Raw genomic sequence first — 14097 nt, forward strand, 5'->3', positions numbered from 1 at the left:
AATGATTCTATCCTAGTTAAAAACAAGTTATTATCCAATAGGCTTTGATTAAATTTCCAATATCCTGTCCCACGTGGAAATTCTGTAAGAGTAATATATATGCCAATTATGTGATGATCCGACCGCATTCTGTCCCCTATCAACACATTTTAAACTTTTGGTGCCAGAGAGAATGACATAAGAATGTAATCAAGACGACTAGCTTGATTAAGCCTCCGCCATTTATATCTCACTAGGTCAGGGTATTTAAGTCTCCATATATCCACTAATTCCAATATATCTATGACATTTATGACTTCCTTAAGTGCCTGAGGGTGATAGTTTGTAGTGCGATTTCCTTTACGGTCCATAGAGGTATTTAAGACCGTATTAAAATCTCCCAACAAGTTTGATAAGATGTTTGTGAATGTCGTCCACCTGCTCGGCTGGGGAGACACAGTGGTTGTTGTTCATGCTGCTTTAACTGACTTTATTTTTGATCTGTCTTTGGCAGGCTGCCAGAGGCTGTTCCCACACTGTCTATCTCCACTGTCACTCAACATCAACCAGCGAATCAACGGCCTCGCTGAGACTGCCGGGCTCTATCGGAGCCATGGGTGAGGCTAAGGTCCTGATGTTGCTTCTTCTGATCGGTTGGGAGAAGTCGTTGAGTCTCAACTGGAACCCAATACCACGCAAGACCGTCAGATACCATGGTGAGTGTCTACCTGAAGTGAAACCCTATTCACACTATAGTGCACTGCTTTTAACCAGGGTCCATAGGGCTCATTTATAGTTGGTAGAGCATGGCGTTTGTAACGTTAGGTTAGTGGGTTTGATTCCCATGGGGGATCAGTATGAAAAATGGATGTACTCACTACTCTAAAGCCAAAATCACATGGAGAGACCCCAGAGTAGCCAGTGTCAATTCACATACACTGTATATGCCAACGTTGTCATGAAAATCCATAATAAACAGTGGTGTTGGTTCGCTATGTAGCCCCTCAGCGTTACTGTTGTGAGTTCCTTAGATGTCCTACGAGAGCCACCGTACCAGTGCTAAACTGTTGTTGCTTTGCTAGCTCACAAGGACGTTATAGCTAATAAACCAGAGTTGCTTATAAACAACCATGTCTCGTTCTTATACATAAACAGTATTCTCTATTGAAATCCGAGTCCTCTACTTTTCCAGTTCTGGCCTGACTAGGCTATATGCCTTTGATTGAAATCAACACAGGTAGGCTGCAAGTGGTTTCAAATATATAGCCTATTTGACTGATAAACCTTAGCTTATTGCCCAATACATTTTAAACTACATCTTTACACTACTTAGCATAGGGAAGACATAACGGTTCCTCAAGTTCCATTTCTACAAACGACCCACGCAATTTATGTGCTTTTACCAGATTGCTCCGTGTAGACGCAAGAAAAATAGACTTGCTTTCCAATTTGACATGCTATGATGCCGTAGACGCCGTTGACACTGTTTTCTCTCAAATGCCTTCTATTTTCAGCGAGAGCACACTAGTTCTCCCACTTCAAATATGAACTGTTCACAGTCACTGTGTTTGCTGTTTTCATCTGTCTGTTTTAAGTCCAGCTGACAATGAAAAACAATAGCAATTGTTAGAAGCTGACAAAATATCATTTCAGAAGGGGAAGTTGATTTACTTCTGCCTCTTTCTCACTCATATACCACATAACCACCTCACACCTTTATTCTGTGCTTTCTTTTCCTTCACTTCCTTCTCTTCCTTCTCCTTTTTATCCCACTCCTCCCTCCTTTCTTTGCTTTCAGCCCTGATAAGAGCCAAACTGCCTGTACTATTCTCACAAAGACATCACACTTCAGCTGTACTTATCAAGACTGCTATTATATAAAAGCAGCCTCTTTTCTTTCCGTCACACTCTTTCCACTCTCTCTCTCGCTCTCTCTTTATCCCCCTCTCCCCCACACTCCTTTTCCTGTCCCTGACTCTCAACCGTCATTGTTAGTGTGAGGGGTGTGGATGGAAACACAATGGAAACAGCAATCGACAAGCAGTCAATATCAGCGAGAGAGAGAGAGAGAAAGCATAAAGAGAGAGAGCATAAAGAGAGAAAGAGAGAGAGAGAGAGAGCATAAAGAGAGAGAGAGCATAAAGAGAGAATAGATTAGAAAGAGAGAGGGAGAAATAGAGAGAGAGAGAGAGAGAATAGAATAGAAAGAGAGAGAGAGAGTTAGAGAAAGAGAGAATAGATTAGAAAGAGAGAGAGAGAGAGAGAGGAGCAGATAGCCATAAAAGGAGAGGAAATATCTTCACAGGAGTAAGAGGAGCAACGCAGTGATAAAGAGACAGAAAAGACAAACACACAGAGCATAACGTCTACAAAGTGTTGTATGTCACGGTGGAGCTGTCTCTGCACACGCAGATCACATTAACATCAACTGTGTGTGTGTGTGTGTGTGTGTGTGAGTGTGTGTGTGTGTGTGTGTGTGTGTGTGTGTGTGTGTGTGTGTGTGTGTGTGTGTGTGTGTGTGTGTGTGTGTGTGTGTGTGTGTGTGTGTGTGTGTGTGAGTGTGTGTGTGTGTGTGTGTGTGTGTGTGTGTGTTTGGTGGTGCGAGCAAGAGTAGGCCAATAAAGAGTGAGGCAGAGAAAAGCAGAACGAAGCCGAGAGGGGGAGAGAGAGTGAAGAACGAACACCATTGTAAATACAACCTATATTTATGTTTATTCATTTTCCCTTTTGTACTTTAACTATTTGCACATCATTACAACACTGTATATAGACATAATATGACATTTGAAATGTCTTTATTATTTTGGAACTTTTGTGAGTGTAATGTTTACTCTACATTTTTTATTGTTTATTTCACTTTTGTTTATTATCTATTGCACTTGCTTTGGCAATGTAAACATGTGTCCCCTGCCAGTAAAGCCTTTAAATTGAATTGAATTGAGAGAGCTACCAGAGTGTGTATAATGCTTAGCCTAGCAGTCTGAGGGATTTAGTGCTCCCAGGCAGTTTGGGGTGGGTGGTGATGGGGGAGGGTTAGGGAGGGGGAAGTAGGGAGATGGGAGCAGAGATAATATTTATTCCCTCTCCCCCCCACACCCCACCCAGGCCCAAGCCCCACTTCTATAATTAAGTGTGGCTAAGTCATTTGGGATCTGAAGAGGAAAAAACACAGACACGTTTAACTGCTTCTTCTCTCTCTACTTCTTCTCTCACTCTATCTCTATCCTCTCTTCCCTTCCCTTTCTCTCTGTCCTCTCTTCCCTTCCCTTTCTCTCTGTCCCCTCTTCCCTTCCCTTTCTCTCTATCCTCTCTTCCCTTCCCTTTCTCTCTGTCCTCTCTTCCCTTTCTCTCTATCCTCTCTTCCCTTCCCTTTCTCTCTGTCCTCTCCTCCCTTTCTCTCTGTCCTCTCTTCCCTTCCCTTTCTCTCTATCCTCTCTTCCCTTCCCTTTCTCTCTGTCCTCTCTTCCCTTCCCTTTCTCTCTGTCCTCTCTTCCCTTCCCGTTCTCTCTATCCTCTCTTCCCTTCCCTTTCTCTCTATCCTCTCTTCCCTTCCATTTCTCTCTGTCTTCCCTTCCCTTTCTCTCTGTCCTCTCTTTCCTTCTCTTTCTTTCCACTCTTCTCTCTTTCTCATTTATCTCTCACATACACTCCAGTACACCTCCCTCGTTGCTCCCTGATTTGAGCACGCCTGACTGGAGTATCCATTAGCTGGTTATTTTCAGGCACTTAACGGACATAGACACAGCCCCGCTAGATGCTACTCGTCCCAGCCTTTCTTGTGCCCAGTCAGGAGCAGTTAAAATAGAGTTAGGTGTGTGTGGGGGAGGGGGGCTTGTCCCCCCCTCACCCCTCTCCTAGCCCAACCCCAATGACAGCCCTGTAAACCAGCTCTATAGAAAGCACAGCATAGAGAGAGAGAGAACTGTTAATTTCTGATTGTTTATTTAATTTTTGTTTATTTTATCTGCTTTGGCAATGTAAACATATGTTTCTCATGCCAATGAAGCCCTTTCAATCAGTGCCACTCATTTGCATTGGTTTTCCTTTTAAGTTTTAGTCTCATTCTCTGCATCAAAGCATCCTGCTGGCATTTCAAACAAACCCCCACCCCTCTCTCAATTCAATTCCATTCAGAGGGGCTACATTGGCATAAGAAACATATGTTTACATTGCCAAAGCAGATAAAATAAACAAAAATGAAATAAACAATCAGAAATTAACAGTAAACTCTCTCTCTCTCTCTCTCTCTCTCTCTCTCTCTCTCTCTCTCTCTCTCTCTCTCTCTCTCTCTCTCTCTCTCTCTCCATGCTGGGAGTGTTTGGTGCATGCTGGGAATTGTATGAGCGAAGGAGTGCGTGTATTGTGTGTAGTTAGATATTCAGAACTTTCTTTCGGTTTTCTCTTTCTTGGTGGCATTTTTTGTTTTCTTCTGTGCATGATTAAGGTTATTATTTTTATTTTTGTGGTGGTAGAATTAAGTATTTTGTTTTTCGTATCGAAATTACCCTGAGTTTGGCGGGGATGGCAGCCCGAATGGGGATGCCGTCCCTGTCACTTCGGCACGGCTTTAGGTGTGTTACTGAAGCTACTGTCACGGTGGAGGAGTTTCTGGTCGCCGTAGGAGAGAAGGTAGGATATGAGAATGTTGCTTATGCGTCACGGATGAATAAAGCGGTGGTGGTTTTTCTTAAAGAAGAGCGTCTTGTTGATCGTATGGTTGAGCACGGCGTACTTCTTAAAGAAGAGCGTCTTGTTGATCGTATGGTTGAGCACGGCGTACTTCTTAAAGAAGAGCGTCTTGTTGATCGTATGGTTGAGCACGGCGTACTTCTTAAAGAAGAGCGTCTTGTTGATCGTATGGTTGAGCACGGCGTACTTCTTAAAGAAGAGAGTCTTGTAGATCGTATGGTTGAGCATGGTGTACTTCTTAAAGAAGAGCGTCTTGTTGATCGTATGGTTGAGCATGGTTGAGCGGTCCGGTATTTCAGGCGCCACCTCCCAGCCCAGTACCACCAGTGCCTACACCACGCACCAGGCTTCCAGTGCGTCTCCAGAGCCCTGTTCCTCCTCCACGCACTCTCCCTGTGGTGCGTGTCTCCAGCCCAGTGCCTCCAGTTCCGGCACCACGCATCAAGCCTCCTGTGCGTCTCCAGAGCCCTGTACGCACTGTTCCTTCTCCCCGTACTCGCCCTGATGTGCGTGCCCTCAGCCCGGTACCTCCAGTTCCGGTACCACGCACCAGGCCTATAGTACGCCTTGAGAGTCCAGTGTGCCCTGTTGTTGTTCCCCGCACTAGCCTGATGGTGCGTGTCCTTAGCCCGGTACCTCCAGTTCCGGTACCACGCACCAGGCCTACAGTGCGTCTCAGCCGGCCAGAGTCTGCCGTCTGCCCAGCGGCGCCTGAACTGCCCGTCTGCCCAGCGGCGCCTGAACTGCCCGTCTGCCCAGCGGCACCTGAACTGCCCGTCTGCCCAACGGCGTCTGAACTGCCCGTCTGCCCAACGGCATCTGAACTGCCCGTCTGCCCAATGCCGTCTGAACTGTCCGTCTGCCAAGCGCCGCATGAACTGCCCGTCTGTACTGAGCTTGCAAAGCCGCCCGTCTGTACTGAGCCTGCAAAGCCGCCCGTCTGCCATGAGCCTTCAGAGCCGTCCGCCAGACAGGAGCCGCTAGAGCCTTCCGCCAGACAGGAGCCGCTAGAGCCTTCCGCCAGACAGGAGCAGCCAAAGCCTTCCGCCAGACAGGAGCAGCCAGAGCCTTCCGCCAGACAGGATCAGCCAGAGCCTTCCGCCAGACAGGATCAACCAGAGCCTTCCGCCAGCCATGACCAGCCAGAGCGGTCAGCGAGCCATGACCAGCCAGAGCCGTCAGCGAGCCATGACCAGCCAGAGCCGTCAGCGAGCCATGACCAGCCAGAGCCGTCAGCGAGCCATGACCAGCCAGAGCCGTCAGCGAGCCATGACCAGCCAGAGCCGTCAGCGAGCCATGACCAGCCAGAGCCGTCAGCCAGTCCGGAGCTGCCGTCCCTCAGTCCGGAGCTGCCGTCCCTCAGTCCGGAGCTGCCGTCCCTCAGTCCGGAGCTGCCCCTTATCCCGGTGCTGCCCCTTATCCCGGTGATGCCCCTTATCCCGGTGATGCCCCTTAATTTAGGTGGGTTTATTTGGAGGGTGGTCATTGAGAGGGGGATACGAAAGCGGGGATTGACTATGGTGGGATGGGGACCACGCCCAGAGCCTGAGCCGCCACCGTGGACAGATGCCCACCCAGACCCTCAACTAGACTTTTGGTGGTGCGTCCGGAGTTCGCACCTTGAGGGGGGGTTATGTCACGTTCCTGACCTGTTTTCTCTTGTTTTTGTATGTGTTTAGTTGGTCAGGGCGTGAGTTGGGGTGGGCATTCTATGTTATGTGTTTCTATGTTTAGGTCATTGGTAATTAGCCTTATATGGTTCTCAATCAGGGACAGGTGTTTGACGTTTTCCTCTGATTGAGAACCATATAAAGGTAGGCTGTTCTCACTGTTTGTTTGTGGGTGGTTGTCTTCCGTGTCCGTATGTCTACCACACGGGACTGTTTCGTTTTGTCGTTCATGTATGTAGTCTGTTCCTGTTCGTGCGTTCTTCGTCTATTGTAAGTTCTCAAGTCAGGTCTGTCTACATCGTTTATTTGTTTTTTTAGTTTGTTGAAGTATTTTCGTGTTTTCGTCTTTACTTTAATAAACATCATTATGTCCACATTCCACGCTGCGCTTTGGTCCAATCCCTACTCCTCCTCTTCTTCCGAAGAGGAGGAGGACGACCGTTACACTTCAGTCACTGCCATGTTTCTGCTTTCATCACCCTCATCTCTCATCCTATCTCCCCTGGTCTTCCACTCATCCTGTTGTTGTGTTAATCCAATTTGAGCATTTCCTCTCCATGTTTGCCCTCCCACTTCTCCTCCCCCATATATCCTAGTCCACTTCACCCCTCTCTCACCACTCCCTCCCCTAATCTACAGCAATTACACAGCTCTTCCCATCTCTCTCCATGTACTCAGTGTCTCATGCCTTGACTTTCAATACAATCTCCTCTGAAGTTTCTCTCGTCTCTTGATGCAACAACTGGGTTTGTGTGTGTGTCCCCGTTAAACTACTGTTTGTCTGTGTATTTATCTCCATGTGGGTACCTGGGTTGTTCCACCAATTGGGTGCCTTTTGAGTAGTGTAACTTGGTCACCTAATTTTAACATTCTGTCATAAAGAGCGCATTTTCAACTTAATAAAAAACATGTTTTCCCATCTAAAAAAATTATACAAATAAATACTATAGTAAGTGCCTATTACGTGCCAAATAAAGTAACAGGGTTGACCATAACAGGGTTGACCATAACAGGGTTGACCATAACAGGGTTGACCATAACAGGGTTGACGACTTCATCCATAAATTCTCCTGTGACAGAGGGAATGGAAGCTTGTTGTGTGCAACAGGGAAGGGCAATTGAATTCAACGGGCAATTGAATTCAACTTAAGCTTTCACATTTGTTTTATTGTTAAACATGTCTAGCCTGTCTATCTATGGGTAATAGTGTTGATGTGTTATGTGCAACCTGCTTAGTTATCCACCACAAAATGGCCATAAGGAGTAAAACCAGCTCACACGCTTTTACACTATGATTTGACTATTAGATGTTCAATGTTTCTTTTGAAGTTTAAAAAAAAGGAATAGTTTCACCCTATTAAAACAAGAGTTCAATTCACGTAACAGGGTTGCCCTTAAAATGAGGAACAAGTTGTTTTTTTTACCTTAAAGTGAATAATGATCTTCAAAAATGACATTGTCAACAAAATTACTAGGGCTTTACAATGATGGTGAAAACTTGGATAAATGTTGGTGTTAAGTGGGTTAAAATCTTCCTAGAAGTCACAGTGGAGACACAGAGGGACGTGTCAAAATGCTGAATCTTAGCACTTTAGCAAGATTTTCCATGTGGTTTATATTAAAAGGCACTCTATTGAGTATAACAGGCTTTTAAAATTATATTCAATATTAGTGCACAATTTCTACTTAAAATATCAAAGGGATGCAAAATGCACTCATTTCATGGAATGACTCACCTGCTTTTGACCAGGGTTTGTGTGTGTATTCTTTTGTAGTGGTCGGGTGCTGTACAGTGTAGGTTTCCTTCTTTCTTGGTCTGAATCATTTTAGTCTGCATGTTGCTGCTTCAAAGAGCCTAAAATAGCCCTTTAATTATAGTGCAGTGTGTGAGCTCCTCCATGGTTAGCAGCGTAACGCAGAGCCTGGCAGTATCTCCAGTAAAGCTCACATTGAAAGGAGTGCTAGCTGACTGAAGAGGAGAGGCTGGAGCAGCAGCATACATGGAGGCACATCAGAGGAGACCTAAAGGAGCTCTGAACCAGCCAAGCCCTGCTCCCTGGTCTGCTTCTCTGCTGCTCTTGCCCTTCCCTCCACCAGCCTGACCGTGAGCTCTCCCTCAACGCAGCACACGCACATACACACACCTGAAGATGGGAGCTAGAGCGAGACATCACAGAGATGGGAGTAGAGAACTCTTATAGCAGAGTGGCTAGCTAAAGTCCCAGAGAGATGGAACACTGGTACTCTGTTTCCATAGAACCCATAGAAGTGACCTTGGCACATCTCAAGAGTTCAACTGTGGAGAGACACAGACCTCTGCTGCCTCACCCACAATCAACCTTTTATGGTTTTGCAGTTTTCCCTTTGGTCTGTGGTGTGTGTGTGTTTCATCTGTTGAAATCATTAGACCTTCTCTTTGCTCTCATTTCTGTGGCATGTTACTCCTTCTCTCCCTTTCATTCTATTTCCCTTACTAGTTTAGTCTCTTCTCTTATGTAGTAACTTTAATATCTAGTATATTTTCATAATACCTGCTAAATCTGACAGAGACCCCTCATTAAGCCACCCTACCACGCAGGCAGTCAGACTGGCCTCAGGGCTGACGCTGTGTGGTGACAGATGGGAAGTGCAGCCTGCCATAGCGTCTAGTAATGACAGTGGCACTAATCATTTTAAACAACCGCCTTCAAGCTCTGCAAAATGTTACGTTATTGTGGGGAAACGTTCAAGTCACTAAGCAGGTACCCCGGAGGGTTGTTTGGGAGTGTGTGTGTGTGTGTGTGTGTGTGTGTGTGTGTGTGTGTGTGTGTGTGTGTGTGTGTGTGTGTGTGTGTGTGTGTGTGTGTGTGTGTGTGTGTGTGTGTGTGTGTCAACACCAGACCTTTTCTGGCAGGGTAGAACCTAGCAGATGTGCTCTTGGCTCCCTTGAGGATCTCGTCTCTTCTCCTCTCATCTTGTCTCTCCTCATCCAGCACACGCGCCCATACCCTCCAATGTTTATACGCTGCTGCTCTCTAGATAATAACTATATTCCACATTTATTCCCTTCTCCCCACTGCCTATCCCCTCAAGTTTCCCCTCCTCTCTTCCTTATCCTGGCTTTCTATACCTCCATGGTCTCTTTCTTTCTCCGTCCCTCTCCCTCCCCCTCTCTTTTTGTCTCTGACTTGTTGTCCTCCAACCCACCACCTCTATAGTTCTGGTTCGTTGCTATACCCTCAAACTAGGCCAGGAAGGAAGTAACGTGATGTCGTCACCATAAATCATAACTCCTCCTGAAGGAGCTCAGGTCTTATTTTTAGAGGAACATAAATATTATTCAATTCATGATATCACTTTACTGAGGCTTGTCTGATGTTTTGCACATGACTTCCCTTTGATAAGAGCGAGGCACGGAGACGCGACAGGGAACACAGGCGTGGATAATGGAAACTACACTGCATTTTCATTTCCGCTCTATCGGTTTCTTACTGTCTGTGGCTCTGTGTGTTTGTGTTTTACTGCATTGTGTGGGTGTGTGTGTGTTGTGAGGATGTGTCTCTGTGTGTGTGGGTGTGTGTGTGGTTGTGTCTATTCATGTGTCTCTGTGTGTGGGCGGGCGTGTGTGTGTTGGGAGGATGTGTGTGTGTGGGTGTGTGTGTGTTGGGAGGATGTGTCTCTGTGTGTGTGTTGGGAGGATGTGTCTCTGTGTGTGTGTTGGCAGGATGTGTGTGTGTGGGTGTGTGTGTGTGTTGGGAGGATGTGTCTCTGTGTGTGTGTTGGGAGGATGTGTCTCTGTGTGTGTGTTGGCAGGATGTGTCTCTGTGTGTGTGTTGGGAGGATGTGTCTCTGTGTGTGTGTTGGCAGGATGTGTCTCTGTGTGTGTGTTGGCAGGATGTGTCTCTGTGTGTGTGTTGGGAGGATGTGTCTCTGTGTGTGTGTTGGCAGGATGTGTCTGTGTGTGTGTGTGTTGGGAGGATGTGTCTCTGTGTGTGTGGGTGTGTGTGTGTTGGGAGGATGTGTCTCTGTGTGTGTGTTGGGAGGATGTGTCTCTGTGTGTGTGGGTGTGTGTGTGTTGGGAGGATGTGTCTCTGTGTGTGTGTGTTGGGAGGATGTGTCTCTGTGTGTGTGTTGGGAGGATGTGTCTCTGTGTGTGTGTTGGCAGGATGTGTCTCTGTGTGTGTGGGTGTGTGTACAGTGTTAGGATGTGTGTGTGGGTGTGTGTATGTGTTGGGAGGATGTGTCTCTGTGTGTGTGTTGGGAAGATGTGTCTCAGTGTGTGTGGGTGTGTGTGTGTTGGGAGGATGTGTCTCTGTGTGTGTGGGTGTGTGTGTGTGTGTGTTGGGAGGATGTGTCTCTGTGTGTGGGCGGGCGTGTGTGTGTTGGGAGGATGTGTCTGTGTGTGTGGGTGTGTGTGTTGGGAGGATGTGTCTCTGTGTGTGTGTTGGCAGGATGTGTCTCTGTGTGTGTGTTGGCAGGATGTGTCTCTGTGTGTGTGTTGGGAGGATGTGTGTGTGGGTGTGTGTTGGGAGGATGTGTCTCTGTGTGTGTGTTGGCAGGATGTGTCTCTGTGTGTGTGTTGGGAGGATGTGTCTCTGTGTGTGTGTTGGGAGGATGTGTCTCTGTGTGTGTGGGTGTGTGTGTGTTGGGAGGATGTGTCTCTGTGTGTGTGGGTGTGTGTGTGTGTGTTGGGAGGATGTGTCTCTGTGTGTGGGCGGGCGTGTGTGTGTTGGGAGGATGTGTCTCTGTGTGTGTGGGTGTGTGTGTTGGGAGGATGTGTCTCTGTGTGTGTGTTGGGAGGATGTGTGTGTGGGTGTGTGTATGTGTTGGGAGGATGTGTCTCTGTGTGTGTGTTGGGAGGATGTGTCTCTGTGTGTGTGGGTGTGTGTGTGTTGGGAGGATGTGTCTCTGTGTATGTGTTGGGAGGATGTGTCTCTGTGTGTGTGTTGGGAGGATGTGTCTCTGTGTGTGTGTTGGGAGGATGTGTCTCTGTGTGTGTGTTGGGAGGATGTGTCTCTGTGTGTGTGTTGGGAGGATGTGTCTCTGTGTGTGTGGGTGTGTGTGTGTTGGGAGGATGTGTCTCTGTGTGTGTGTTGGGAGGATGTGTGTGTGGGTGTGTGTATGTGTTGGGAGGATGTGTCTCTGTGTGTGTGTTGGGAGGATGTGTCTCTGTGTGTGTGTTGGGAGGATGTGTGTGTGGGTGTGTGTATGTGTTGGGAGGATGTGTCTCTGTGTGTGTGTTGGGAGGATGTGTCTCTGTGTGTGTGTTGGGAGGATGTGTGTGTGGGTGTGTGTTGGGAGGATGTGTCTCTGTGTGTGTGTTGGGAGGATGTGTGTGTGGGTGTGTGTATGTGTTGGGAGGATGTGTATCTGTGTGTGTGTTGGGAGGATGTGTCTCTGTGTGTGTGTTGGGAGGATGTGTGTGTGGGTGTGTGTATGTGTTGGGAGGATGTGTCTCTGTGTGTGTGTTGGGAGGATGTGTCTCTGTGTGTGTGGGTGTGTGTGTGTTGGGAGGATGTGTCTCTGTGTGTGTGTATGTGGGTGTGGGTGTGGGTGTGGGTGTGTGTGTGTGTGAGTGTGTATATGTGGGTGTGTGGGTGTGTGTATGTGGGTGGGTGTGTATGTGGGTGGGTGTGTATGTGGGTGGGTGTGGGTGTGTGTATGTGGGTGGGTGTGTATGTGGGTGGGTGTGGGTGTGTGTGTGTGGGTGGGTGTGTGTATGTGAGTGTATGTGAGTGTATGTAGGTGTGTGTGTGTGTGTGTGTGTGTGTGTGTGTGTGTGTGTGTGTGTGTGTGTGTGTGTGTGTGTGTGTGTGTGTGTGTGTGTGTGTGTATGTGGGTGTGTGTATGTGTATATGTATTTGGGTGTGTGTATGTGGGTGTGTGTATGTAGGTGTGTGTGTGGGTGTGTGTATTTGGGTGTGTGTATGTGGGTGTGTGTATGTGTATTTGGGTGTGTGTATGTGGGTGTGGGTGTGTGTATGTGTATTTGGGTGTGTGTATTTGGGTGTGTGTATGTGGGTGTGTGTATGTAGGTGTGTGTGTGGGTGTGTGTATGTGGGTGTGTGTATGTGTATTTGGGTGTGTGTATGTGGGTGTGTGTATGTGTATGTGGGTGTGTGTATGTGTATTTGGGTGTGTGTATTTGGGTGTGTGTATGTGGGTGTGTGTGTGTGGGTGTGTGTATTTGGGTGTGTGTATGTGGGTGTGTGTATGTGTATTTGGGTGTGTGTATGTGGGTGTGTGTATGTGTATATGTATTTGGGTGTGTGTATGTGGGTGTGTGTATGTAGGTGTGTGTGTGGGTGTGTGTATTTGGGTGTGTGTATGTGGGTGTGTGTATGTGTATTTGGGTGTGTGTATGTGGGTGTGGGTGGGTGTATGTGGGTGGGTGTGTATGTGGGTGGGTGTGTGTGTGTTGGGAGGATGTGTCTCTGTGTGTGTGTTGGGAGGATGTGTCTCTGTGTGTGTGTTGGCAGGATGTGTGTGTGTGGGTGTGTGTGTGTGTTGGGAGGATGTGTCTCTGTGTGTGTGTTGGGAGGATGTGTCTCTGTGTGTGTGTTGGCAGGATGTGTCTCTGTGTGTGTGTTGGGAGGATGTGTCTCTGTGTGTGTGTTGGCAGGATGTGTCTCTGTGTGTGTGTTGGCAGGATGTGTCTCTGTGTGTGTGTTGGGAGGATGTGTCTCTGTGTGTGTGTTGGCAGGATGTGTCTGTGTGTGTGTGTGTTGGGAGGATGTGTCTCTGTGTGTGTGGGTGTGTGTGTGTTGGGAGGATGTGTCTCTGTGTGTGTGTTGGGAGGATGTGTCTCTGTGTGTGTGGGTGTGTGTGTGTTGGGAGGATGTGTCTCTGTGTGTGTGTGTTGGGAGGATGTGTCTCTGTGTGTGTGTTGGGAGGATGTGTCTCTGTGTGTGTGTTGGCAGGATGTGTCTCTGTGTGTGTGGGTGTGTGTACAGTGTTAGGATGTGTGTGTGGGTGTGTGTATGTGTTGGGAGGATGTGTCTCTGTGTGTGTGTTGGGAGGATGTGTCTCAGTGTGTGTGGGTGTGTGTGTGTTGGGAGGATGTGTCTCTGTGTGTGTGGGTGTGTGTGTGTGTGTGTTGGGAGGATGTGTCTCTGTGTGTGGGCGGGCGTGTGTGTGTTGGGAGGATGTGTCTGTGTGTGTGGGTGTGTGTGTTGGGAGGATGTGTCTCTGTGTGTGTGTTGGCAGGATGTGTCTCTGTGTGTGTGTTGGCAGGATGTGTCTCTGTGTGTGTGTTGGGAGGATGTGTGTGTGGGTGTGTGTTGGGAGGATGTGTCTCTGTGTGTGTGTTGGCAGGATGTGTCTCTGTGTGTGTGTTGGGAGGATGTGTCTCTGTGTGTGTGTTGGGAGGATGTGTCTCTGTGTGTGTGGGTGTGTGTGTGTTGGGAGGATGTGTCTCTGTGTGTGTGGGTGTGTGTGTGTGTGTTGGGAGGATGTGTCTCTGTGTGTGGGCGGGCGTGTGTGTGTTGGGAGGATGTGTCTCTGTGTGTGTGGGTGTGTGTGTTGGGAGGATGTGTCTGTGTGTGTGTTGGGAGGATGTGTGTGTGGGTGTGTGTATGTGTTGGGAGGATGTGTCTCTGTGTGTGTGTTGGGAGGATGTGTCTCTGTGTGTGTGTGTTGGGAGGATGTGTCTCTGTGTATGTGTTGGGAGGATGTGTCTCTGTGTGTGTGTTGGGAGGATGTGTCTCTGTGTGTGTGTTGGGAGGATGTGTCTCTGTGTGTGTGTTGGGAGGATGTGTCTCTGTGTGTGTGTTGGGAGGAT

The 14097-nt window shown here is 47.9% G+C and overlaps 1 protein-coding gene across 1 annotated transcript in view; it reads left to right on the forward strand.

The window, feature by feature from the left end:
• Window positions 1–504: 504 nt before the first annotated feature.
• Window positions 505–14097, forward strand: part of sema4c (sema domain, immunoglobulin domain (Ig), transmembrane domain (TM) and short cytoplasmic domain, (semaphorin) 4C) — a 39751-nt gene continuing 26158 nt past the window's right edge. Inside the window, exon 1 of the mRNA XM_039013668.1 lies at window positions 505–695. Coding sequence (XP_038869596.1) covers window positions 593–695 — 103 coding nt within the window. The 5' untranslated portion in view covers window positions 505–592. The remainder of the gene's footprint in view (window positions 696–14097) is intronic.

Source organism: Salvelinus namaycush, chromosome 18 (assembly GCF_016432855.1).
Source record: "Salvelinus namaycush isolate Seneca chromosome 18, SaNama_1.0, whole genome shotgun sequence".
Classification (NCBI taxonomy): Eukaryota; Metazoa; Chordata; class Actinopteri; order Salmoniformes; family Salmonidae; genus Salvelinus; species Salvelinus namaycush.